The sequence below is a fragment of the Hyla sarda genome, chromosome 1, assembly GCF_029499605.1.
Source record: "Hyla sarda isolate aHylSar1 chromosome 1, aHylSar1.hap1, whole genome shotgun sequence".
Classification (NCBI taxonomy): domain Eukaryota; kingdom Metazoa; phylum Chordata; class Amphibia; order Anura; family Hylidae; genus Hyla; species Hyla sarda.
Window position 1 is genome coordinate 597,266,359 of NC_079189.1, and position 27,050 is coordinate 597,293,408.

Sequence of the window (27,050 nt, forward strand, 5' to 3'; positions counted from 1 at the left end):
CCTCTCAGCTTAATAAGGACTCTTGGTTGGCAGCTAAACAGTCTTTTGAGGCTAGCATGGAGGCATGGGATATTCTTCATAGGAATCAGAAGACGGTGGACTTTTTTAAGTTTGGGAATAAGTCCGGGAAGATGTTAGCGAGATTGGCCAGGCCACATAGACAGGGCGAATATATAAGATCGCTGGTGGACGGAGAGGGACAGCACCAGACGGGACCCAAGGAGATAAATTCTGTCCTCCAGCGATTTTATGCGGACTTATATGCCAGGGAGGATACCGATAATGAGGGCGGACGTAAATTCTTGACAGGCTTACAGCTACCTACTTTGTCCCCTGAGGATAATGAAAAGATTAACTCGCCCATCACCCGGGAGGAGGTGGTTGCATGTATTCATAGTCTGAAAAGTGGCAAGGCCCCAGGACCCGATGGTTTTGGCAGTGAATTCTATAAGACGTTGGTGGAGGACACTGCTGAACCTTTGACTTCCTTATTTAATGCTATTTTAGGGGGAGATCCCATTATTCCATCTAGCAATACTGCATATATAAAGGTCCTTTACAAGTCGGGCAAGCCCCCAGAGAACCCAGGCTCATACAGACCCATTTCTTTAATCAACCAAGACCTTAAACTGTTGGCAAAGATAATGGCGGACCGTCTGGCTGGGTTCTTGCCCTCCTTGTTAGGCCCACACCAAACTGGCTTTGTCAAAGGCCGTTCGGGGGTGGCAAATATCAGATCAGTCCTGGCTGCATTGGAGATTACACATAGGAAGGGATATTGTCCAGACCCGCCCGGTCTCCTTGCCATAGACGCCGAAAAGGCATTTGATAATGTCAGCTGGGCGTGGCTGGACAGTGTTCTTGATAAATTTGGGTTTAGTGGGCCATTCAGGACTTTCTTGTCTTCTTTATATGCAAACCCAAGGGCCCGAATCTACACACCAGGTTTTCTATCTGATAATGTCAGGTTAGAGAAGGGGACTCGACAGGGGTGCCCCTTGTCGCCCCTCTTGTTTGATTTGGCCCTGGAACCATTGGCAGTCTACCTCATACAGTCCACAGTCTATACGGGTATCGGGGTAGGAGATCAAGAGATAAAATTAGCGTGCTTCGCTGATGATATGCTATTATTTATGGGGTCCCCCAACTCTCAGCTAGGGAAGGTCCTGGATCTTTTGCGCGAGTTTGGCCGATACTCTGGCTATAAGGTTAATGCGTCCAAATGCCAGTTATTGTATCTGGGAACGGGCGATCATAAATCCACGAGCGATTTGGGGGTGGAGGTGGCGCATAACTACATCACATACTTAGGAGTTAGGGTAGGTAATAATCCGTCTTCCCTATATAAACTAAATTATATGCCACTCTTTAGCCGGATAGAGCAGGAACTAATTAGATGGCAGTCCCTGCCGCTGACCCTCTTCGGCAGAGCTCATCTCCTTAAGATGGTAAGCTTCGGGAGATTGCTCTATCCCCTACAAATGGTACCCCTGTTACTTAGACATGTTGACGTATCCAGGTTGCAGTCAGCCTTTACTAAATTTCTTTGGAGGGGGAAAAGACCGCGCATAGCTTTCAGAAAATTGTGCCTACCACTTCATGAAGGAGGTATCCAGTTGCCCGACCTGCGATTATACAATTTAGCGGCATTGTTACGTCACTCCAGAGACTGGCTGCTGGGTACCTCTTGGTTCTCTAACACGAGAATTGAACGGGCCTTGGCGGCCCCTTGGGATCTTAGCGCTCTGTTGCATGTGCCATACACAACCCTCCCGAACCCAATTAAGACAAATCTCCTCCTCAAAGACACTGTCGCGGCGTGGAAGGCGATCAGAAAAATATACGGCCTTCCCTACATTATGTCCAGCCTGTTGCCTCTCTGGGACTCACCTTCATTCCCTCAGGGTGTGGGCAAGAGCGCTTTTCAGGTATGGAGAACTAGAGGTATCTTGCTTGTGGACCAATTGTTTTCTGGAGACGGAGGAGGGGTGCTCACATGGGAGGACCTGAAACATAGTTTTAATCTCCCACATGGACATTACCTGCAGTATTTACAGGTGCGCTCCTATGTGACCAGCCTTCCCAGGAGTGAGGTATATGTATCCAGAGAAGCGGTTTTCCGTACTTTGCTGAATTTACACTCGGGCAGACTTTCTCTGTCAACATTGTACCTCGCACTCAAACAGGCCTCCTTACATGCTCTGGCCAATTCCTTGTTCACAGCATGGGAGGAGGAGCTCGGCATCACTGATGCACGACACAAATTATTGGCAGGCTTGATGCAAGTGAGGAAAGCTGTCATAAATGAGTCCTGGAGGGAGATGCATTTCCGCATTTTACATAGGGCCACATATGCTTTTAACCTTTCCTATAGTGATGCCCCTGCACATTATCTTAGAAGTTGCCCCAAATGTGGCCTGGCCAAGGCCTCTCTCCTGCATGCTCTTTGGGAGTGTTCATTTTTGACAACGTTGTGGGTAGCTGTAAGGGCTTATATTGCGAGGGTCTGGGATGTGGATATTCCTCTCACCCCCTTGGCTATGATATTTCATTGTGTGCCTCTTTCCTCCCAAGAAACCTCCGGGGGCCCGATAATGGCAATTAGAGGGGTTCACCTTATGTTATTGGCCACAGTGAAAAGTCTATTGAGACAATGGTTGCAGAAGGATCCTCCGACGCTTACGCAGGTAATTGAAATCATGAAAACCTTACTGTTTATTGATAGATTAGATACACTGAGAGATACGGAAAAGAGAGCAGGCAAATTTTTCAAAACTTGGCGATCATTCATGGAGGATGCATACGCACCCAGTGAGTTACCTGATCTGATGAAGGAGTTTGTAGACTCCTCATGGTATTGCAGAGCAAGCATCAGTGGCTCGCTGGGTGGTCTTAAAGTTACATAGTAGGTGGAGGGTTGGGGCGGACATGCTGAGAGATTTTTCTTCTCTTCTTCTATCCTTTCTTTTCTTCTTTATGTTCTTTTTCACTACTTCTTCTCTACCTATTTTCTCTAGGTAGCTGATCTGTGTTCACCATGGGATCTTATTTCTATCTTCTCCTGTGGTGTGTGTCTATAGTGTTGTTTGTTGTAGTCTAGATGGTACATGAGTTCTGCAGATCTCGGCTGGACTGAGTGGGGAGACTCTTGGGGTTGTTAGTTAGTTCGCGAAGCAGCGACTAATATCCTGTGTAGACACGATTTGCGGTGTTACTGTATTAGTACAGGATAAGTTTGTCCCATGGGACTGGGGCGTTATGCTACTGCCTAGTTGGCGACACCAGCCTATCGTGCTTACGTATAGATACCGATGGGCTTCGCATAACTCGAGGAAAATAACGCTTAGTTCCATGAGTCATGTATGTAGAGACATCGTAGGATATAGTGACATGCATCTATATGTCTGACAATGTGTTACACGTAGTGTGTGACAGATACTGATGTGTTCCGATGTGTACTGCTCTGCTCTGCTCAGGGACTTTGATATATTGTTTGTACATTTTTATGATGTTTCTATGAAAGCTTTAATAAAACATTGTTTAAAAAAAAAAAAAAACTTCAGATCACGGCGCCAAAAATGAGCCCTCATACCGCCCTGTACGTGGAAAAATAAAAAAGTTATAGGGGTCAGAAGATGACATTTAACGTATAAATTTTCCTGCATGTAGTTATGATTTTTTCCAGAAGTCCGACAAAATCAAATCTATATAAGTAGGGGATCATTTTAACCGTATGGTCCTACAGAATAAAGAGAAGGTGTCATTTTTACCGAAATATGCACTGCATAGAAACGGAAGCCCCCAAAAGTTACAAAATGGCGTTTTTTCTTCGATTTTGTCGCACTGATTTTTTTTCACCGTGTTCGCCGTGGATTTTCGGGTAAAATGACTGATGTCACTGCAAAGTAGAATTGGTGACGCAAAAAATAAGCCATAATATGGATTTTTAGGTGGAAAATTGAAAGCGTTATGATTTTCAAAAAGGTAAGGAGGAAAAAATGAAAAAATGCAAAAACTGAAAAACCCTGTGTTCTTAAGGGGTTAAGGTTTAATTTGATGGTCTAAGACTGACCAGCTTGGTAGGGGTTTATGGTTGTAGTTCCAGCCGGTGGAGAATTTCCGTTTAGTTCAGTGGCTCGGTACGTATTCTTACAGGTGGAGGTTAGAGATGAGCGAACTTACAGTAAATTCGATTCGTCACGAACTTCTCGGCTCGGCAGTTGATGGCTTTTCCTGCATAAATTAGTTCAGCTTTCAGGTGCTCCGATGGGCTGGAAAAGGTGGATACAGTCCTAGGAGACTCCTAGGAATGTATACACCTTTTCCAGCCCACCGGAGCACCGGAAAGCTGAACTAATTTATGCAGGAAAAGTCATCAACTGCCGAGCCGAGAAGTTCGTGACGAATCGAATTTACTGTAAGTTCGCTCATCTCTAGTGGAGGTTGCAAATTTTTTACTGCATGCTTTGAAACACCCCTTGCGCATTTCCGCAGTGTGGACATACCCTAATGCACAGTGTAAGGTGTGTGAATTTTATTAAGATTTTCTGGTGCATGTGAGACAATTTTGTCACCCAGGCAATGTAATAAGATTGTGTCTCACAAGCAGAGGAAAAAAAAAAAAAAAAAAGTGTAGGTTTCACAATAATAAAATCCCGTTAAAAAAGTGTGCACTTTTTCCTTAGACTTTCATTGAACACATTTTTAGAGATGAGCGAACTTACAGTAAATTCGATTCATCACGAACTTCTCAGCTCAGCAGTTGATAACTTTTCCTGCGTAAATTAGTTCAGCCTTCAGGTGCTCCGGTGGGCTGGAAAAGGTGGATACATTCCTAGGAAAGAGTCTCCTAGGACTGTATCCACCTTTTCCAGCCCACCGAAGCATCGGAAAGCTGAACTAATTTATGCAGGAAAAGTCATCAACTGCCGAGCCGAGAAGTTCGTGACGAATCGAATCTACTGTAAGTTCGCTCATCTCTAATTATTTTTGCAAAAATACATCCCAAAAAAAAAAAAAAGCTTGGAAACCTGTTACTTTTCTAAAAATTAATCTATAATAATGCAGTTTAATATTAGATGTGAAGAGGGATGGGAGGGGATGGAGCTGCAGTTTCTTCCTCTATGGGGGAGATTCATCAAAACTTGTACAGAGGAAAAGTTGATATGTTGCCCATAGCAACCAATCAGATCACTTCTTTCATTTTTGAAAAGGCCTCTGAAAAGTGAAAGAAGGGATCTGATTGGTTGCTATGGGCAACTGGGCAACTTTTCCTCTGGACAAGTTTTGATGAATCTCCCCCAAGTCTGGGAGGGAAAGCAGCAGGGGAATATCTGACTGAACATAAAGATCTTGTACCAGGACAAGGCGGTAGAAGAAGCAAGATGCAAAAATAAAAATAAAAAATTAAAATAAAAAATTTAAAAAAAAAAACAACAAGTTAGAGACACAAAAGCACCAATCTACAGCTGGGATTATTTTATTATAACTGGACAGAAAAATCCTTAACCTTTGGTTCTCTTAAAGTTGCAGGTATGGAGACAGCTCCTAAATAGAGATGAGCGAACTTACAGTAAATTCGATTCGTCACGAACTTCTCGGCTCGGCAGTTGACTTTTCCTGCATAAATTAGTTCAGCTTTCAGGTGCTCCGGTGGGCTGGAAAAGGGGGATACAGTCCTAGGAGACTCTTTCCTAGGACTGTATCCACCTTTTCCAGCCCACCGGAGCACCGGAAAGCTGAACTAATTTATGCAGGATAAGTCATCAACTGCCGAGCCGAGAAGTTCGTGACGAATCGAATTTACTGTAAGTTCGCTCATCTCTGCTTCCCTGCACAGCAGAATGACGCCTCCTCCAGCCATCAGCACTCATATACATTATCTACACCAGTGGTCACTAACCTAAAGACCTCCAGATGTTACAAAACTACAACTCCCAGCATGCCCGGACAGCCAACGGCTGTCCGGGCATGCTGGGAGTTGTAGTTTTGCAACATCTGGAGGTCCGCAGGTTGGAGATCACTAGAGATGAGAGAGCTTACAGTAAATTCGATTCGTCACGAACTTCTCGGCTCGGCAGTTGATGACTTTTCCTGCATAAATTAGTTCAGCTTTCCGGTGCTCCGGTGGGCTGGAAAAGGTGGATACATTCCTAGGAGACTGTTTACTAGGACTGTATCCACCTTTTCCAGCCCACGGGAGCACCTGAAAGCTGAACTAATTAATGCAGGAAAAGTCATCAACTGCCGAGCCGAGAAGTTCGTGACGAATGGAATTTACTGTAAGTTCGCTCATCTCTACTCCTAAACCACACACAGAACTATAGAGCGCAGTCCCGGAGAAGGATAGATGTAAACATTTAATAAGAAGCCATACAACAAGACCATCATATCTAGGAGGACGGCTCGGCCCACAACATCCCCGCACTCCTCCAAAACGAGAGAACGTCTCCGTCAGAAAGCAAACACTGCGGGATCCACAGAAGATTTCAGCAACTCAATTCCAGCTTTGATGTATTTATTCAGAGAAGAACCTGGAAAAAAAAAAAAATCACATGACCAAGTCACACGGATCCTATAGGCTGGTGTCACACACCACATTATTTCGGAAGTTTTCATGGCGATTTCACAAGCTGAAGCCAAAAGTAAACTCTTAAGGAATCAAATACAGTGGTCCCTCAAGTTACAATATTAATTGGATCCAGGACGACCATTGTATGTTGAAACCATTGTATGTTGAGACCAGAACTCTATGGGAACCTGGTAATTGGTTCTGAAGCCACCAAAAGGTCATCCAAAAATAGGAAAAAAAAGTGAGGATGAAAGAAAAATAAAGTAGGTAACTAATATAGATAAAGCAAATCCTTACATATAAAAGTAATAAAGATCTGCTGGGAGCTGTAAATCACTGTCTAATTCAGTGTTTCCCAAAGAGGGTGCCTCCAGCTGTTGCAAAACTACAACTCCCAGCATGCCAGGACAGCCTTCGGCTGTCCTGGCATGCTGGGAGTTGTAGTTTTGCAACAGCTGGAGGCACCCTCTTTGGGAAACACTGGTCTATGTAGAGGAAAGAAGCTTCTTCAGGGTCTGTACAGAACACACAATGTCCTAAAAAAAAAAAAAACGAAAATGGAGCCGCCCTCACCTGGTGGCCAAAGGAGCAGATAACCCTGGCAGAGGTAAAGAGTACAGAACATGTAATACCTCCCTGTACTGTAGGGGGTGCTACCAGACACCAGTCAGTGCATACACTTCAGTAATACAGGTTAAGAGTATAGAACATGTAATACCTCCCTGTACTGTAGGGGGCGAAACCAGACACCAGTCAGTGCATACACTTCAGGAATACAGGTAAAGAGTAGTACAGAACATGTAATACCTCCCTGTACTGTAGGGGGCGAAACCAGACACCAGTCAGTGCATGCGCTTCAGTAATACAGGTAAAGAGTAGTACAGAACATGTAATACCTCCCTGTACTGTAGGGGGCGAAACCAGACACCAGTCAGTGCATACACTTCAGGAATACAGGTAAAGAGTAGTACAGAACATGTAATACCTCCCTGTACTGTAGGGGGCGCTACCAGACACCAGTCAGTGTATACACTTCAGTAATACAGGTAAAGAGTAGTACAGAACATGTAATACCTCCCTGTACTGTAGGGGGCACTACCAGACACCAGTCAGTGCATGCGCTTCAGTAATACAGGGGTTTTACCAATGAAATGTCCATTCTGATTGGTCGGTTCTTCCAGCCATTGACACGTTTCACAGATTCCATAGCATTGTATGTTGAGTCTGGTTTCAAGTTACAATGGTCCAGAAAAGACCATTGTATGTTGAAACTATTGTATGTTGAGGCCATTGTAAGTTGAGGGATCACTGTATAAACTAAGGACTTCTACTTCTCCTTCCTGTTATATCGCTTTTGGCTCAAAAAACCGCAGTGGCAGTTTTCCAAAAAATTTAGTGTGTGTGAAATCGGCCATAGTCACCTAATAGTCAATGTAATACATCTTTAGACAAAAATAAAAGATAAGTTTGAATAAACCAATGGAAACAAATATATGACCAAAAATCAATCCATACATATCTAGACTGCAGTTGATGTATCCAGGTTCACTTGCTTGATACTCACCAGCTTTATTCTTCACTAAGGCGATGGCCTTCATCTCGAGTAACTCCCATTCATCCCCCTGCTCCAAGCAGGAGCTGTGAAGCCAGATCAAAGCCAGAATTGTGGCCCACACGGATGGATCCATTTCCTGTGGATGATTACAGGGATCAGATCTACAGTCTAGTTCTATAATTACATAGTTTATAAGGTCGAAAAAAAAAGACCAGAGTCCATAAAGTTCAACCTATAACCCTGATGAGTCCCTACTGAGTTGATCCAGGGGGAAGGCAAAAAACCCTCATACTAGAGGTAGAAATAGCTTCCAGACTCCAAATATGGCCTCAAAACAAATCCCTGGATCAACCTTCTGTCCCTATAGATCTAGTATCCATAACCTGTAATATTATTCTCCAAAAAATGCATCCAGACCCCTTTTAAAGAGTTCACCATGACCACCTCCTCAGGCAGAGAATTCCACAGTCTCACTGCTGTTACAGTAAAGAATCCCCATCTGTGCTGGTGTAGAAACCTTCTTTCCTCTAAATTTAGAGGCTGCCCCCTTGTTATAGATAAAGTCCTGGGTATAAATGGATCATGGGAGAGATCTCTGTACAGTCCCCCTAATATATTTATACATTGGTATAAGGCCGCCCCTAAACCTTTTTTCTAAACTGTAATACAAAATCACAGAAACATGGGACCATGGAAAATCCTACAGGAAGTTATCAATCATGACTAAAAATAAGGCATAGACTTAAAGGGATATGCCGGTGAAAACCTTTTTTCTTTTAAATCAACTGGTGGCAGAAAGTTAAACATATTTGTAAATTACTTCTATTAAAAAATCTTAATCCTTCCTGTACTTATTAGCTGCTAAATACTACAGAGGAAATTATTCTCTTTTTGGAATGCTCTCTGATGACATCACGAGCACAGTTCTCTCTGCTGACGTTATTATAATAATAACACTTTATTTATTGTTATCCTTAGCGGGATTTGAACCCAAGTCCCCAGCACTGCAAGGCATCAGTGCTAACCACTGAGCCACCATGCTGCCCTTAGCATACATCTGCTATGCATGGTTGCTAAAATGGACAGATGTCAGCAGAGAGCACTGTGCTCGTGATGTCATCAGTGTTCCAAAAAGAAAGGAATTTCCTCTGTAGCATTCAGCAGCTAATAAGTACTGGAAGGTAAGATTTTTTTAATAGAAGTAATTTACAAATATGTTTAACTTTCTGCCACCAGTTGAAGAAAAAGGGTTTTCACCGGAGTACCCCTTTAAAGTTAAACGGGGTTGTCCCATCAGGACAACTGCATGCCACATTGGGGCCCATTTACGTCAAATGGTAAAGGCTGTCCACCAGTTATGTGTCAGAAAGTTTAGCTTTTGTTCTATATTCGTGGTCTCCAAACTGTGGACATCTGGGGTAACCGATTGCTGGTCACAGATTACCATGGCAAAATAAACCAATAAGAAACCATTTATGAAGACAGACCCATTATATTATTTTACTAATAAAATATGATGACTATGGGGGAGATTTATCAAAACCTGTCCAGAGAAAAAGTTGCCCATAGCAACCAATCAGATCTTTCATTTTTAACAAGGCCTCTGCAAAATGAAAGAAGCAACCTGATTGGTTGCTATGGGCAACTGGGCAACTTTTCCTCTGGACAGGTTTTGATAAATCCCCCCCCCCCCCCCCCATATGGATTGACAGAAGCCATTTCTGAGGCTGACCACATTTGGATTTTTACATCTTCAGGTTGTACGCCAACAGTGGTCTCCGGCCATTGCAAAACTACAACTATCAGCGCTCATGCTTACTGGGAGTTATAGTTTTGTAATGGCTGGAGACCCCTGCTCTCCAGATTATAGTTTATTTTTACATCTTGCTAGTTACCGCATCAGGGCAGCTTCCTTTAAAGTCTTCTGATGTTCCCAGAATTGATGCCAGTTCGGTGCTAGAGTTCCAGGATCCATCTGCATTCTGCAAGGAGATCAGCCTGAAGAGAGCCGAGGCTTCCCCCTTCCCTGGTATAGCTAATAAAACGGTTAGAAGTAATTTCAAGTGTGATAATATCCTTAACAGAGAGCATTCCAACAAATAAAATGTCTTTTTATGGAGGTCTGACCTCTGGGACCAAGGGAAGGATGGGCCTGTCCCTCCGACATTTAGGGCAGGGCCACCACTTTTTTTTTATGGCACCACAGAGTACGAGGAATTGCTGATGGCTTATATTTGCCATATCCCTGGCAGGCATTTCTTAAAGATGTGTGTGTACGTCTAAGGCTGGGTTCACACCACGTTTTTCAAATACGGTAACTGTATACGGTTTTCCGCAAAAAAAACTTATACGACCGTATGCATAGAGAATGCATTGTAAACCGTATTCCAAATGTTGTGTTCCAAATGTTTTGCCGATTTTTCAACCGTAGGCAAAAACACTGTTGACCACGTTTTTGCCTCCGGTTGGAAAACCGTATGCGATTCTTTTAACATTGTTGTCTATGAGAACCGTACACAGAATTTCAGAATACGGTTGCACACGGTTTTTCTAATCCGTTTTTTGGAGTTAACACGTGCGCAGAATGGAATTTCAATAGAATAGAAACTTTATTAAATTGCTTGAAAACTAATTCCAACAAAATAGCAAAACCGTTGGCAAAAACTGATGCAAACGGATAGAACCGTACGGGGGAAAAACCGTATACGTTTTAATTTGGAGTCATACGGTTGCATACGGTTTTTGCCATACGTTTTTTAGCGGAAAACCGTATACGGTAACCGTATTTGAAAAACGTGGTGTGAACCCAGCCTAAGACGCACACACGTAAAAAGGTGAAGCAGACTGCTGGGAACTTCCGGTGCAGGCAGGGTTAATGTCCTACAATGTCTGCACATGAAGCTGATCAGAGCATCTGCAGGAGACTGAAGCACCAAAAAGGACAGAGCTACAGGGGGAGTGATAGTTGAGGTATCGTTTCCTCACTTGGAGGGCTAATACTATATGGGGTGCTCATTGAAGACCCTATACAATACTCCCCCCCCATAAAGAGACCTAATCATCATTCTCCTACTTTAATCATCAGAAATATAATTGGTGGTACCCGATTAGACAAATACGTCAGCTTTCATGCAACACTCTTGTTTATAAGCCAAGTGAGGTATTGCAGCTCAGCCCCTTTGAAAACGAACTGGGTGGAACTGCAATACCACAAAGGGCTTGTGAACAAGTGGGGCACTGTATCTGGAAGAAAGCGGCCAAGTTTTTGGAATCTGGTAACTTTCTATTCTGCTCATCGGAAGGGGAAATCCAGGATTAAAATAACAAAAGCATCTGTCTTCCAAAAACTCTACTCACTTTACAAGAACTGAGCCGCAATATCAACACACAAACTGGAGACGAGAGTGGCGCTGTTAAAATAAAGCAGCTATAGTTTTTCTAATACTGTACAGCTCTTAATTTACGTGGCAAGTGTATGGTTCCGGATCATTACCCAAGTATCACAGAACTGTATCTATTATTTAAACATAACTCTTATTGAGTAAATCTAAAAAGGAACACCAATACATCAAAAAGGTCCAAACATTTACAATATGGTCGAATACAAAGGTGTTGGATCACAACCTCTCCAGTGTCAGACTTACCAGGGGGCTGTTCTTCATCCTCTATGGGCACTGGTTGATCCCCTGTAATGTTAGTTGCATCATCCAGTTCTGCAAGGTCTAAACACTCTGTAGCCATCATGTCACATAGTGCCCTAGGGGCTGAGTAATAGCGGAAATGAGCTGGTGGCATAGGCATAGAGCAAGCCAATACTGGAAAGAAACAGAAGAAACCAGAGTCACCGATTTGTTTATCCACTGACCCACATACTGCCAGATAACAGAAAATCATTGAGCTTTTGATCTCTACCAACAGGAGGATTGTATCTCTGTACAGGAGGACCATCCACAAGGGTCTTTGTCTCCTTGTTGACCGCTACAAAGGCCGTAAGAGCAGAGATGACTCCAGACTGCAGACTAGTCTCCAGGATTCTCTTGTTCACCTCATCGGTGTCCGAATCACTCTCCAGCTGGGAGATAAGATTCTTAGCTGCCAATCGGTGGATGGTGGGTCTAAAAGAAGAAATTCAAGAGCACAGAGAAGTGAAAAGTAAATTTATGCAAACGCAACAGGATTTCCAGCTGGTCCACCCAGGTGTGGATACCACAATCTACAGAGGTGCACTAGTGTTAGCAAATCAACGAATGAGGCCCTTTGATACTGAGTGGCTAAACTGGCCACCATAATAAAGAACCCATTGGTTATAGCACCATTAGACCCAGACTTTTTGAACCAAGATGGTTTCCCAGCACTCACCTTTCCTTGGCGTTGGCTTTTAATGGGAATTTTAACTGGTTTGTGAAGATCTCGTCCTTAAACTTGTACTGAAGAGAAACCTCACCTTCTGCCTCTTCATTCAGCTTCAAGAAAATAAAAATGTATATGTATATATATTCTAGGCCCATAGTAGCTACATCTCATGGATGGGCCATGAATATAGTAAAGCCCTTTAAGGGTCCCTTAACTACTCAAAAAAAAAAAAACTTTCATAGATATAGGATACCAACCTCTCCCTTCAACGTGGCATAGATGATAGACCTCTGCCCTCGAAAGAGCGCAGCCGGGGTCTGAGAAATTAGATTCACTTTGACACCAGCAGGGAGGGTCCAGTCAATGGCAATATCTTTCACGGTGGCCTGTAAAGCACACTTCAAGGCTTTAAGAACCTGGAGATGTGGAATACAGAATAGTTTTTATTAGAAGTAAAGCTTCAAGTCATTGAAAACCACCCGCTGTCCCATTAGAGGCCCAGGGTGTCCTCCATGCATCACTTTGCACCACTGCTTTTCTGGACAAATGATATCTACCAGAGCAACGTCAAAATTATCATAGACCATGTAATGTTGTTGGGTGTATTTCTGAAGAGTTATAAACATAAATACCTTCAATAGCCAGCCCTTAAAAATGTGCCACCAGCTCGCGTAGGTGAAATGTTTACCTTGGGCTGCAGACGGTCTTTTCCAGTGATGAAGTCGAATGTTCCACTTGCTGCCCGTGAGACCCTTTTAATAAGCGCAGTAGAGGCGCCTTCTCCAATCCCAAATGTGAAACATCTGATCAAGAGTGAGAAAAAAAAAAGAACTTGTGGTTATTCGGCATGTGGTTTGTCCTCAAAATGAGGCACATGATGATTTACCTTGTTAGTGCATTGCAAAAAGAACAGTTCCAAGCAAGGGGTCTACAGCCATAGTCTCTAATGAATGGCTTTCCAGTGGTTGCAAGACTCAACCATAGAAAGAACCATTCGCCAATCTTGTCTGCCCAATATTCTGAACCCCCAACCAAATGGCTGTCAGTGCAATAGGGGGGCTTTAGTCTTGCAACTTCAGAACTTAGGTTGGGAGACCACTGGTGTACTCTTTACCTATGACTGTGTGCATTTCGCTGGACTTCGGCTATCACTTCTTTAGTATTCCCAACTTCTCCATCAGTGAAGATAAAGAGCTGTAGAAGAAGAGAACAAGCAATGATCGCTACTGCTGCTCAACATTTACATGATAAAATTGGTCCTAGTTTGAGAGCAGTGTGGGGACAAAGTGGTTTATGACCGTATAACCAGCTCTATATGGATTTGTCATGGTGTGAGGGAACTGAGGAGACCATGGCACGTTTAGGTTCCTTTATTATTGTTCTATGCGTTCAGGTTGTTTCTTTTCTTATCAATAGTAGAAAGAATAAGCGGCACTCACCGAGTCCCGGATTTGTATTGCACCTGAGCTCCACTGCTTGTGTTTGAGCGCAAGGTGCATGCGCTAGAAGTGTAGTATACGATATTGCTTTGGCGACGTTTGCTGCTGACGTACATTGCTGTCGTATTTCTGGGGCACCGCCGCCACGTCACAGCATAGAGCCGGAAGAAGCAGCCAGTGAAGCACTGTTGCTCTACTTGTGGAACGTCTCCAGCCTTTTCACTGTATCCCGTTTGATCCCCGCACCTTAAAGAAGCCTTGCATCTAATAGTGAGTGCCACTTATTCTTTCTACTATTGATATTGTATCGGACTGGACTTGTTAGCAAGCACCACTATTTTTGGCCCCGTTAAGGAGGATTCCTGCGGCTGTGTCATGCTCAGTGGACATTCGGTGCTATTAGCATTGCTGTTCTACCATTTGCTGTTGCTTTTCTTAGATTTATAATTTTGCCGATCCAGCTACCAGGCCTGAGTACAGCGTTGAGGATGGACATGTCAAATGTTCTTATTGGTTGAGGTCGGAGTATTCAGTCCAAGACTGATGAAGAGAATGAATCGTGAGAAGTCCATGCTGACCATGTTCTCTCCCAGCTCTGTGTCATGTGACCTGGACAGCCCAATAGAGTTACATTGTAACAGGTCAGGTGACACAGAGCTGGGAGGAAACGCACTAAGCACACACTTCACCCAGCTCATTCTGGTACCGGTCGGATCAGTTCATAACTTTTCATATGTCTCTATGGTTTTTCATTTAACTCCTTCCATCCTAAAGGAAAAGGAAGAGATGGTACGTAAACAGCACCTGTCTGGGGTGTTCTGGTATTCCTGCTGTTTCGTAGATTTTTTTTAGTGGTTGAAGGATCTCGGTCCCTCCTAAGTCTGCTTGCATTTGGTTAACCTTCTCAACAGCATCAACCAGAGATTGTTGTGTGTATTCCACGCTTTCCCTAGGAGAAGAACAAGACACAGATCTGTCACATACTGTATTTTGATTTTTAAGTTTTGTTGCATCCTCCATTAGTGACCTATAAAGCCTTAGTCAAAAGGCATAGCTACAGCAGGTGGGGACATAGCAGTTGCACTTGGTCTATGTGCCCAGGGGCAGACAAAATCATTCTTCCATATAGGAAAGTATTAGCATTATATGGCACATAGCTGGTAGCGGACCCTGTAACAGATTTTGCATTGGGAGGCATAGACAAAATAGCTGTAATTTGGCAGACCGAAATCTCTTCCAACCGCCAAATCCCCCAATACACATGTACTGTCAGCTCAGCTTGGAAGAGGAGTCTGGCAGATTCTTTCTACTCTTTTTCCTATGTAGGATCTGCCAAGTTAAAATCCAACATGTCTAATCCTTATCTTCCCAAACATCACCTGTCCAGGTAGATTCAAGAGGCCACCATACACATTACATGGTCAGCCATCTCCACCAGAATCAGTGAGTAGACAAAAGAGACCTAAAGTGTATGGCCAGCTTCGCCTCATTCAAGCTAAAAATTTGCTGGTTTTTTTCCCTCCATTTTTTTTTTTGGAGGTGACTTATTGAGGGATAATTAATGGGAGCATCTACCTAATAGGAGGTCCCCTGCCTACTGCAGGATTCTAGCTAGAAGGGGGGGAGGGATTCCCTGCCTACTTTCTTGGGGCTTCTACCTAATGAAGGGGGAGGGGGAATTATCTACCTACTGGTGGCTCCTACCTAATGGGGAGGTGGTAACCTGAAGATCCTTGGTTCCAATGCAAAACACTGGAGTCCCTATTTAGCAAAGGGTCCTTTGAATTACCTGAGGCACCAGAACCAGGCTGCAACTGATTTCTCAGCACCTGCTATAACCCTGGAATAGGTGTTCTGGTTAGTAACAACATAGAAATAGCATTGCTAATCAGCCCGTTTTGTGCCAATGAGGTCTACAATGCTGTGAGAGAACTCATTTGAAAGCTTTACTTACGGGAAATAAGACTCAAAGTTGGATCCAAAACCATAGATATTGAAGTAACATCCAAGGGGCAAACTCTTCAATAGTAGAACCAGTGTCTCCTAGAAGTGGTCAAATAATAGAAATGGGTGATCCGCAGCCTTAATCTCGTGTACTGAGTTTTATCACAATGTGTTTGTGTCAGACAAATTGTTGGGCTCACAGAAGAATATTGCCTACACTGAGCCCCATGTACACGGACCTTAGCGCTCTGGATACGAAGTGGAGCATTTGGCTCTGAATTCATTGGACACTCCATACTCCCAGAACGGTCCACCACAAAGATAAACTCTCCACACAAGGTCTGTTCTTGGGTTTCTGGGAAACTTGGATAGAAATTGAGCATAACAGCAGCGTCATCCATAAAGGAACCTTTAAAAAAGAGGGATCAGTGAATTAGGCGTTTTATGGTTGAAGGTTCTGGGATTTACACAAATTGACATTATCAAACTAGTATCTTTGCAGATATGCACTCAACCTTACCCATTCACTAGGATCTAGGAAGCTGCCATCTTCCTATTCTTCCCAGGTGTGGTGGTGGGGACACTACCTTGATTAAAACATGGGGCCCTCCCCACCAGATGGGATATTTGGAAAGCTTATTCTCTTTCTTTTGTAAAATTGTTACTAACTCTGAAATAAGTTCACTGAAGGGATGATAACTGCTTGACTACCAGTAGGTTAAAATACGAAGGAATAGTGTACTCATGACACTTAAACTGCAATGTCCACTGTCAGATGCAGATCTTTGTATAGACGTGTGCTCTGAACCTGGCCTGAAGCACTTTAACACCTTGGGGACAGAGGGTATTCCTGTTTTTGCACTTTCGTTCTTACTTCCCTTTTAAAAGTCATAACCTTTTCAATTTTGCACCAAAAAATCCATAGGATGGCTTATTTTTTGTGTCACCAATTCTACTTTGTAGTGACATCATTTTTTACCCAAAATTCTACAGCAAAATGGAAAAAAAAAATCATTGTGTGACAAAATTGAAGAAGAGAATTGCATTTTGTAACTTTTGGGGGCTTCCCTTTCTACACAGTACCTTTCTCGGTAAAAATGGCACCTTATCTTTATTCTGTAGGTCCATACGATTAAAATGATACCCAACTTATTTAGGTTTGATTTTGTCATACTTCTGGAATAACTAACTACATGCAGGGAAATTTATATGTTTAAAATTGTCATCTTCTGACCCCTATAAAACTTTTATTTGTCCACGTACGGGGTGGTAAAATCTGAAGTTTTTAGCAGTACCATTTATGACTTTGATCACTTTTTATTCGTTATTTCTAAAAAGTGACAAAAAATACACTATTTTGGACTTTGGAATTTTTTGGCGCGTACGCCATTGACCGTGCAGTTTAATTAACAATATATTTTTATAATTCGGACATTTCCACACGCGGCAATGACACGTTTGTTTACACAGTTTTTTTTTATGGGAAAAGGGGGGTGATTCAAACTTTTATTAGGGAAGAGGTTAAAGGATCTTTATTCACTTTTTTTTTTGCAATGTTATGGCTCCCATAACACTGCACACACTGATCTTTTATATTGATCAATGGTTTCTCATAGGAAACCATTGATCAGTGATTCTTCCGCTTGACTGATCATGCCTGGATCTCAGAGAGCACTCATCAGCAGAGAGCACTGTGCTCGTAATGTCAGCAGAGAGCACTGTGTTCCAAAAAGAAAATAATTTCCTCTGTAGTATTCAGCAGCTAATATTGGAAGGATTAAGATTTTTTTTTATAGAAGTAATTTACAAATCTGTTTAACTTCCTGGCACCAGTCGATTTAAAAAAAATAAAATAAAAAGTTTCCCCACCGGAGTACCCCTTTAAAGTCCCAGGCTAGTAATGAGGTTCTTGTACATCTTCACCTTAGAATCTCTGACAAATCCTCCATAAAGGGGTATTTCAGCCATAGACATCTTATCCCCTATCCAAAGGGATAAGGTGTCTGTTTGTGGGGGGCCCGCCACTGGGGACCCCACCCCCAAATCTCTTTGCAGCACCTGCATTCTATGCCGGGCTGCTGCTCTAGTCTTGGAAACCTCTGTTTCCGGGACTAGAGACGTGACGTCCCGCCACACCCCTTACATTCATGACTATAGGAGGGGGCATGGCCATCACACCCTCTCCCATAGATATTAATGGAGGGGGCATGGCGTGACATCACGGCTCCAGTCCTGGAAACAAAGAGGTTTCCGAGACTGAAGCAGCAGCCCGGCATAGGATGTGGGTGCTGCATGGAGATTGCGGGGGTCCCTGCAGCAGGCCTCCATGATCAGACATCTTATCCCCTATCCTTTGCATACTGTAATTTATATTGACCAATATTAGTCATTTTAGAGAAACACAAATATGAAATGTAATGCAATAGCAGTCACACTGCAACCAACTTGTTTTTTAGGACAGGATCTCTACTGGGCCACTGCACTATTGTTAATCTTCCTACATCTTGACCAACCTGCTTCATTATCGGTAGTTCCCTCCTCCAAAATTACGCTTGGCTTGTTCACCTCTGAGTAGTAGGCAAGGAGCTGCACATCTCGGTCAAATTTATGTCCCTCTGCTAGTTCCACCTGAAGAAATAGAAATGGGTATTAACGGAGCTGTTAATAGGAATCTACCCAGTCATACAGGTTGGGGTCAAAGATACTTCTGAGCTATATAGCATTGTATGTCAGAAGAATGTCTAAACAAGTGCAGCCGTCACGCCCCCTCCCATAGACTTGCATTGAGGGGGCGTGGTCGTGATGTCACGAGCTTGGCGCGGCCATGAAGTTACGAGCCTCCGATGCTCTAAACGAACACTGGGTGCAACAGGGAGATCGTGGGGTCCCGCCTTCAGACATCTTATCCCCTAGGCTTTGGATAGGGGATAAGATGTCTAGGGGCGGAGTACCCTTTTAACTGAAGTCAAGCTATATTTTGTGTCATTTCGGTAAAGGAGACAGTGGAAGCTGTGCAATCCGTGTTCAGCTCGACCTCCTGCGTCCTACTGCGCACGGACTGGTACGGACCGTACCCTGTGCTGGCAATGGCAAAATAAAGAAGAATTGTCCAGCGCACGTTCCCGTTAAAATCCAAAACTTTATTCAAGCATGTACACCCGGTACGAAGACAGGGTAGACACAGGTGACACGTTTCAGCCCATCAAAGGGCGTTCGTCATACCAACTAAGGCCCTTTGACGAGCTGAAACGCGTCACCTGTGTCTACCCTGTCTTCGTACCTGGTGTACATGCTTGAATAAAGTTTTGGATTTTAAAGGGAATGTGCGCTGGACAATTCTTTATTTTGGTAAAGGAGACAGTCAAACATTTATTTAAAAAAAAAAAAAAAAAAAAAAAAAAAAAAACACACACACCCAGGACAAGCTGACGCACCATGTTAACAGGACAATCTCCTGTAAACTCCAATATGTATGTAGCACTATTCACTGCCTAACAATTAACGAATTAACAAAAACACCAAAGTAACCCTGCCCACGGTTTCCTATTGCACAGTGTCAAGACACCTCACCCCTTGAACACAACTGTGATTCTGACTGCATTACTATTACCCCTATAGAGAGCGTCTCAACAGAAGACCCACTCAAATTCAGTACCTTGAGTAAAAGAGAAACACTGGATCCATAGGTTGCAGACTCTCGCTCCGTTTGGCTTGAACAAACTCATTGAATGTTCCCTATGTGATTTGTGTGTGCCACATGATATTTAATCCTGCATGCGATCCTCCCGTGGGTAACATTTAGTCTTTGGCACATGCCCATTTTCACACAAGTTCCACATCATTTTTATATTATCGATATATGTATATTTTTATATATTTATTATTTTACATGAAGTATTTATATATTTATTAACAACTCCATTATTATAGTAGCTAATTATTGGACTGGTCAGGACTGTCTGTATACAGTGTTACCTTTTGTGCCCCATACTTTAATATACCTTTATATTTTATCCTGTGGTGTATTTAGTCCAACCCCCTATTTACCTCTATCTACAGTGGGCGCTTGGAAGCCCACTCTCTCAGCCTACTGCTCTGCGAGTCCATACGCATTCTCTGCTATGCCATTGGCCCGGATGTAACACATGACTATGGCCCTTAGCAACGCGTCCATGGAAACTATGCAGCGGGACGTGCTCCCGGGACCTACAGCGCTGCAGAGTGCCGTAAATGCTTAAATATATAGAGATAATGAATGTAATCCCTTTTGTTTCCTAAAGTTTTATATACATTTTCACATATAGTTACCTTCTCACAGGACACTGAATACCTGTTGTATGAACTACCTTACATGACCTTTGATCACTGGGCCACTCCCAGTTTGGCGCCAGTTCACACTATATTTAAGCACTATGATAACGGTTGTATGGTTATGCTGATCTGAGGAAGAGGGGGATACCTTCAAAACGCGTCATCCACTCTAATGTTTTTATTATTTTAATACAATAAAAGTGATCCACACGTGGTAGAAATTTCGTGACTGATGTTTGAGCCAGCGGCACCTGGAACCGATGGTCTATTTTCCCTATCTACCTTGCATACTACTACAGGACAGCTCTCGTTGACCCCTAAAGATTCTCCTTGACTGAGCAGCAGGCTACATCAGTATACCTCTATTTTGAGGTGATATGCCCCAAACTTTCTGCTATAAGGTGAGCGGCCACCTATAAGGGGCCTGAATACGTGACGACTGTATAACCACCTTTCCATTGGGTAATACACGAGGAGCCGTACGCGGTCTACTCTTTCTACATTATCACAGGTATTGCCAGCAATGGGACTCTGCTGCACTGCAATTTCAGAGCAATATTTCAATACAGAATTCCGTAGTGCGAGCCTGGCCATACATATCTGGGGTCCGTTGATACTTGTCCTGTGCTGCTCACCTCAGCCTCGGTTTTGTCATCGTTGGTGTACTTCAGAGGTGTAAGGTCACAGCTGGACTCAATCTTAGCTATACCGTACGCAGACTGAAACCGAGCGGTCAGACTCAGTGTGTATGGGATCTCACTTATCGGCAGCGTCGGTAAAGTCATAGTCACACTTTCCTCTTGTCCTACAGGAATAAAGAGTTAAAAAGTACAGTGACAGCAAGAAGCCAATGGGAAAAAAGTTACTGATCTGTTCTCTCCATCTACAGGTTAAACATAGATGTAAAAAGAAAGTCACTTTTTAAAACACATTACTTATCCTGTACTGATCCTGAGTTATATCCTGTATTATACTCCAGAACTGTACTCACTATTCTGCTGGTGAGGTCACTGTGTACATACATTACTTATCCTATACTGATCCTGAGTTATATCCTGTATTATACTCCAGAACTGTACTCACTATTCTGCTGGTGAGGTCACTGTGTACATACATTACATTACTTATCCTGTACTGATCCTGAGTTATATCCTGTATTATACTCCAGAACTGTACTCACTATTCTGCTGGTGAGGTCACTGTGTACATACATTACATTACTTATCCCGTACTGACCCGAGTTATATCCTGTATTATACTCCAGAGCTGTACTCCCTATTCTGCTGGTGGGGTCACTGTGTACGAACATGTACAAGTATATATACACAGTAATTTCTTGGTCATATATGTAGCTGTACCTTTTGGGGTGTACCGAGGATTGAGGACCGCGGGTAAAACAAAACGCACAGCGCCATCCGCTTCAACCTGCAGCTCTTGTACAAAGCTCAGCGTCACTTCAGCTTCCTGCCCGGGCAGTAAATTCCCCACACTGCAGCTGAAGATGTCACCAGAACTCTCATCTTCTTCCAGAAGGAAAGCCTGCAGGCCCTGACTGATGGCCTCATTGTATGTTTCATGAGCCTGAGGGTCACAGACAAAACGTAACAAACGTCAGGTACTCTAGACGGAGAGACACTCTTTGTAGCCGTGTTCTGCTCTATATAGTTGACGTAGATGCTAACGGAAGTCTTATACCTAATAAGTCTTCAACTGATTTAGAAAATCTTTTCTTAAGTACCTTATCTATTATAAGCAATGCATAAAAAATAAAAAATTAACACAACAGTGGCACACCTTTCCACAGGTTGTATTGTATGTAGTAGTGCAGCAACTCAGCCGCATTTATTTGAATTAAGCTGAGTTGCAATGCCAGACACAACCTAGGACAGCTGTTTTTGAAAAAAAAAAAAAAAAAAAAAACATGTTTTTCATAAAAATCTACAATAAGTTTTTTTTTTTTGATACTTGAAAAAGTTTTTCTAAATTGGTTAAAGTGTTATTAGACATAAGTCTCCTTATGGATCTCCATAATATATTTAGAGTAAAGCATGGCTCCAAAGATTGTCTCTCCCTCTGGAGGACATGACATCTGGTTATTTCATGGACAACCCTTGATTTAATCGAGAGCCATGTAATCCTCCATTTGCCCTGTGGGGGTGCTGTAGGGAGATTAAATAGCTGCTTTTAGACTTGAGTGTCACTGCTTATCTCATGGGGAGGACATGCAAAAATACTATTTGTCTGACCCTTGTTCCTCTTAAAAGTGACTCATGCATTTTATGCTGTCCAAACGGCAGGCAACAGGTAGCGGGGGCCTGAAACACTACGATTTACTCTGAAATGTTTGAAAGTTTCAGAGAAATACTTTAAAATAAAAGCTTGCAGCTAGTCTTTGGGGTGGTTCCCCAAGCCTACGCTCCTCCGCACCAACTCTTTGCAGCATGTCTCTCCCCCATCTGTGTATAGTTACTCAGAGCCGGTGGGGTGAGGAGTGGCCGCAAGGACCACCCATGTGACTACTTAGGCAGGTGGAGGCATTTCAGTGTAAATCATAGTTTTCCAGGATCCCACTCCTGCCTGCAATTTTGGTAGCATAACAGGTGACAGGTTACCATTGAGGCCCATGGGCAGAAGTAAAGAGAAGCCACAATGGGAAGTAGACAGAAGTTTACAACCATGGGAACCTGAGGACTGTGGCAGGGGTGTAGACAGGGCTTAAAGGGGTACTCCGGGGAACTAAAGCCATAGCCCATCCTTTCCCTCTCACCAACCTATGTATTTGTCTAATTATCATTCATTAGCTATATAGAGCAGTTTCCCTCTTTCAGCTGTCACTTATACGCAGGGAGTGAGAGAAAGACATCATACTCCGATCTTGCTTGTCTCTTTGAAAATCCCTCACTGAGATTAGCCCCCACCCTCTTGCAAGGCAAACACCATGTGATTTCCTGCTTCTAAAGGTACAACTCAACTCCCTCTCCCTGTGTGCCGGCAGAGAAGCACAGAGAAGATTCTCAGTTACATCTCAGCACATTACACTGCTCTTTTCCTGCTGTAGATCTAATCACTGACTTCATTGCCATTCAGCGCATAGAATGATTTATTGCTGGCAGGAAGAATAGTTTAAAAGAAAAGACCTGTACAGTGTGTTTACAACAACACAGCATGCACACAGATAGTAAAGGCAATTGGCTGGCAGCCATTACACAGAGCTGCACCGACTTTTGGGAGTTGTAGTCTGGGCTGCAAACAAGGAAAAATAATATTAAGGAGACTACAGAACAGGTATTGTGGTGGCTTTGGGGCATTTTTCTTTACTTCCTTGGAGCACCACTTTAAGTCCTGCAGGAGTGCATGGGAATGGAGTTTCCATTAGCAGGAGTCCTGCAGGACCAGCTCTTGAGTGGAAATCTTGGGCGAGTTCCTACATTTCTTTCCCCAGGACTTGACCCCAGGGTGTAGATGTATTAGTCACACACAGGCCATGATGCTAAAGTCTCCTCTGTCAAATAAGAAGACATCAGTATTATAAATGGCACAATGTAAGTGGGGGCCACATTGCAGATATTGCATTGAGGACCTAGAAATATTTTCCTGTTGGATATACAGCTAAGGGTGCATGCACACCACTTTTTTTTGCGAAACAGTTCCAGTATCAGGTTTTTGATTAAAAACGGATTCCTCAAAACCGGACTAAACTGTATTAAAACGTGTGTACAAATTTCAACCATATACGGTTTGAAAAATGATGTCAGATTGTATCCGTTTTTTTAAGGGAAAAAAAAAAAAACGTATACGTTTTTAACTTTTCACTCCATTTTGAATAAAGTTTCACTTGTTTGATTGAAATTCCAAGAAAAAAACTGTGCAAAGTCAAAAAATGTATGGTGCAAACTGTATGGAACCGTACGCACCTACAGTTCTGTACGGTTCCCATTGACTACCATGTTAAAAAAAAAAAAAAAAAAAAAAAACACATACGGTTTAATACGGTTTTTTCACCAGACCAAAAACGTGGTGGTCTACGATCTTGGATACGGGTAAAAAAATAAATAAATAAATAAATAAAAAAGCGTATAAGACGCAAAACAGACTAAACCAGATGATGCGTTTGACATACGGTTTACAATGCTAAGTCAATGCATTTGGTTTTCTATACGGTTCCGTATGGTTTTTACCTTGAAACCATATACGGGAACGGTATTGCAAAAACGTGGTGTGCATGCCCCCTAAGTCTTGGGAAGTGATCCTGAATATCATTCACCTGTTTCTTCTCCTGGAGATCGGCTACGATGGTCTTCCCCTCCACTGTGGCCTCAAAGCTGTAGACAGCAGAGTCTTCATCCATGGGGAACACAAAGATGGCCTCCACCGCCTTCTCCTCCTTATTCTTGTACTTGAGCGTTGCAGCCACATCAGCCACAAAGCCTTTCACCTGGATGTCAACTGAGATCCCCTGTAGTGGAACTGGACAACGTTGCAGCTATGAACTTTTATCTTGTGCGCGAGGAGAAGTCGTGAACCACATGAATATCTCATTTTGTTCTAAGTGTGTATCTGCCGCAGTCCCTTCTGACTTCAATGGGGCTTGCGGCGGATTTTCTGCAGCGTTAATTCCTTTTTACTAGATTGAAAAGGCCTCTTTGTCTGCCTGGTAGTGTTCTCACTTACCAGGCATACTTCCCCAGCAGGCACGATGTCACTGATGCCTGCTGGGGCTGACTTCCGCCCTTAGTTCATCTATACAGGGTGCCTCCAGCTGTTTCACCATTACAACTCCCAGCTTGCCCTGAGATTATTGGCTGTCAGGGCATGCTGGGAGTTGTAGTGGTGAAACAGCTGGAGGCACCCTGTGTTAAAAACAATAAGTTAGGGCCATGGCGCTAACCCATTCCCGTGTTGAAAACCCTGAACCCCCCCCCCCCCCATGTTGAGACCCCCATACCCCGCTCCCCCGTGTTGAAAACCCCGAACCCCGCTCTCTCCCCCCCCCCCCCCTGTGTTGAAAACCCCGAACCCTGCTCTCCGCAAGGAATACCCTAGTGCAGTGTTCTGATGCAGCGTGTAAATGCCGGGAGGCGGGGCCGACGTGTGAGGCCAGGGAGCCATTGCGCTCTCAGCGCTCGCTGCCGCCTGTCTGATTGACAGGCAGGGAGCGAGCGCAGGCTGAATGAATTAGGACAGATTGCCCGGCATCGGTCCGAATTCAAGCGTGACATCACGCCAGCCTGCAGCCAGCCACTAGGAGGGAGACCCCTAGTGGCCAGTTTTCAAAATTAAACTAAACTATTTTAATTTAAAAATTAATGGATCTATATTAGAGATATGTTCTAGTACATAAGTACTACAACATATCAAAAAAAAAATATAAAAAGGTTGGTGACATTGCCCATTTAACCCCTATCCTGTCAATAGGGGGATATGTTTTAAAATGCTGGTTAACCCTTTTTAAAGCAACGAAGACCTGAACTTACACAATTTTCAAACATTAACAGGGAATAATAATAATAATTAAATAAATAATAAATAACTTACTTGGTAGTTTTTCAGGTGTTAGGAGGCCACAACAGCCCCTTGGCTCACACATGGTTTCGGATGGTCTGCAAGGGATAAACGGGATAGTTTGCTTGAATATATTTAAAGGGGTACTCTGGTGGAAAACAACAATCAACTGGCTCCAGAAAATTAAACTGATTTGTAAATTACTGATCTTAAAAAATATTAACCCTGCCAGTACTTATCAGCTGCTATATACTACAGACGAAGTTAAGTAATTTTTTTTCCAGTCCGACCACAGTGCTCTCTGCTGACACCTCTGTCCATGTCAGGAACTGTCCGGAGCAAATCCTTATAGAAAACCTCTCCTGCTCCAAACAGTTCCTGACATGGGCAGACGTGGCAGCAGAGAGCACTGTGGTCAGACTAGAGAGAACTACAGAACTTCCTCTGTAGTATACAGCAGCTGAGAATCCAGTTGATTTAAAAAATAAATAAATAAATAAGTTTTCCACCAGAGTACTCCTTTAATCCATTACATAATTATTTACTATTTATATTCTAAAATAGTCGTGAAATTACTCCACAAGTTCCAAAGAACTGTACTACATATCTGAAGTAAACCAAAGTATTTCTATAAACCCTTACTTTAGAGGTTTTATTTCCCAGGGCTTTGTGTAAGGATTAGAGCTTCATTTATATAGTGGTTTGTAGGGACACTGTTTCGAATGCTGTTTTCACGCTGCCGGGGTCGGTCTTGCCCCACCTGACATCATGGCCATGCCCCCTCAATGCAAGTCTATGGGAGGGGGCGTATAGTAAAAACGGAAGTGAACTAAAACTAAAGTCCCATACAAGTCTATGGGAAATATATGTTACTGCATAACTTCAAAACGGCGGGAGATGTTTCGATAATACTTGGTCACATGTTACTTATATGTCCACTTAAAATATAGTTTAGTTAATTTAAACCTTAGCTACCTCCATTTGTGAGGGTCGGGGTTTTTGTTTAAAGTACTATGCAAATCTATGGGAAATGTATGTTCCCACATAACTTCCTTATGGCTAGAGATATTTCAATAATACCTGGTACACATATTACTTATATGTCAAATAAAAATATATGATAGTTAAATTAACCCTTACATACACCCTTATATAAAAGATGGGTTTTTGTTTCAAGTCCCATGCAAGTATATGGGACTTCCAGTACCTTACTCCACAAGCTCCACTCTGCATCTCCTGGTGAATGTGTAAATCCGGCTTGCAAGCCACACCCCATCTCACAAAGACACACCCACATTTTAAGCCCCACCCTTTTCACTATCTACCCTTTTTGTGCATCGGTCTGGCTTGCAAATCACTCCCATTCCCACAAAGC

At 43.1% G+C, this 27,050-nt stretch overlaps 1 protein-coding gene across 1 annotated transcript in view; it reads right to left on the reverse strand.

The window, feature by feature from the left end:
- Window positions 1-6,229: 6,229 nt before the first annotated feature.
- LOC130296018 (von Willebrand factor A domain-containing protein 5A-like) overlaps window positions 6,230-27,050 on the reverse strand; it is a 34,261-nt gene continuing 13,440 nt past the window's right edge. Inside the window, exons 2-18 of the mRNA XM_056547395.1 lie at window positions 25,709-25,773; window positions 24,438-24,640; window positions 21,532-21,754; window positions 20,809-20,978; window positions 18,376-18,490; window positions 16,102-16,271; window positions 15,873-15,961; window positions 14,723-14,867; window positions 13,594-13,673; window positions 13,168-13,282; window positions 12,737-12,895; window positions 12,486-12,589; window positions 12,039-12,241; window positions 11,771-11,941; window positions 10,022-10,161; window positions 8,136-8,262; window positions 6,230-6,533 (exon numbers count right to left, since the gene is read on the reverse strand). Coding sequence (XP_056403370.1) covers window positions 6,454-6,533; window positions 8,136-8,262; window positions 10,022-10,161; window positions 11,771-11,941; window positions 12,039-12,241; window positions 12,486-12,589; window positions 12,737-12,895; window positions 13,168-13,282; window positions 13,594-13,673; window positions 14,723-14,867; window positions 15,873-15,961; window positions 16,102-16,271; window positions 18,376-18,490; window positions 20,809-20,978; window positions 21,532-21,754; window positions 24,438-24,640; window positions 25,709-25,760 — 2,346 coding nt within the window. The 5' untranslated portion in view covers window positions 25,761-25,773 and the 3' untranslated portion in view covers window positions 6,230-6,453. The remainder of the gene's footprint in view (window positions 6,534-8,135; window positions 8,263-10,021; window positions 10,162-11,770; window positions 11,942-12,038; window positions 12,242-12,485; window positions 12,590-12,736; window positions 12,896-13,167; window positions 13,283-13,593; window positions 13,674-14,722; window positions 14,868-15,872; window positions 15,962-16,101; window positions 16,272-18,375; window positions 18,491-20,808; window positions 20,979-21,531; window positions 21,755-24,437; window positions 24,641-25,708; window positions 25,774-27,050) is intronic.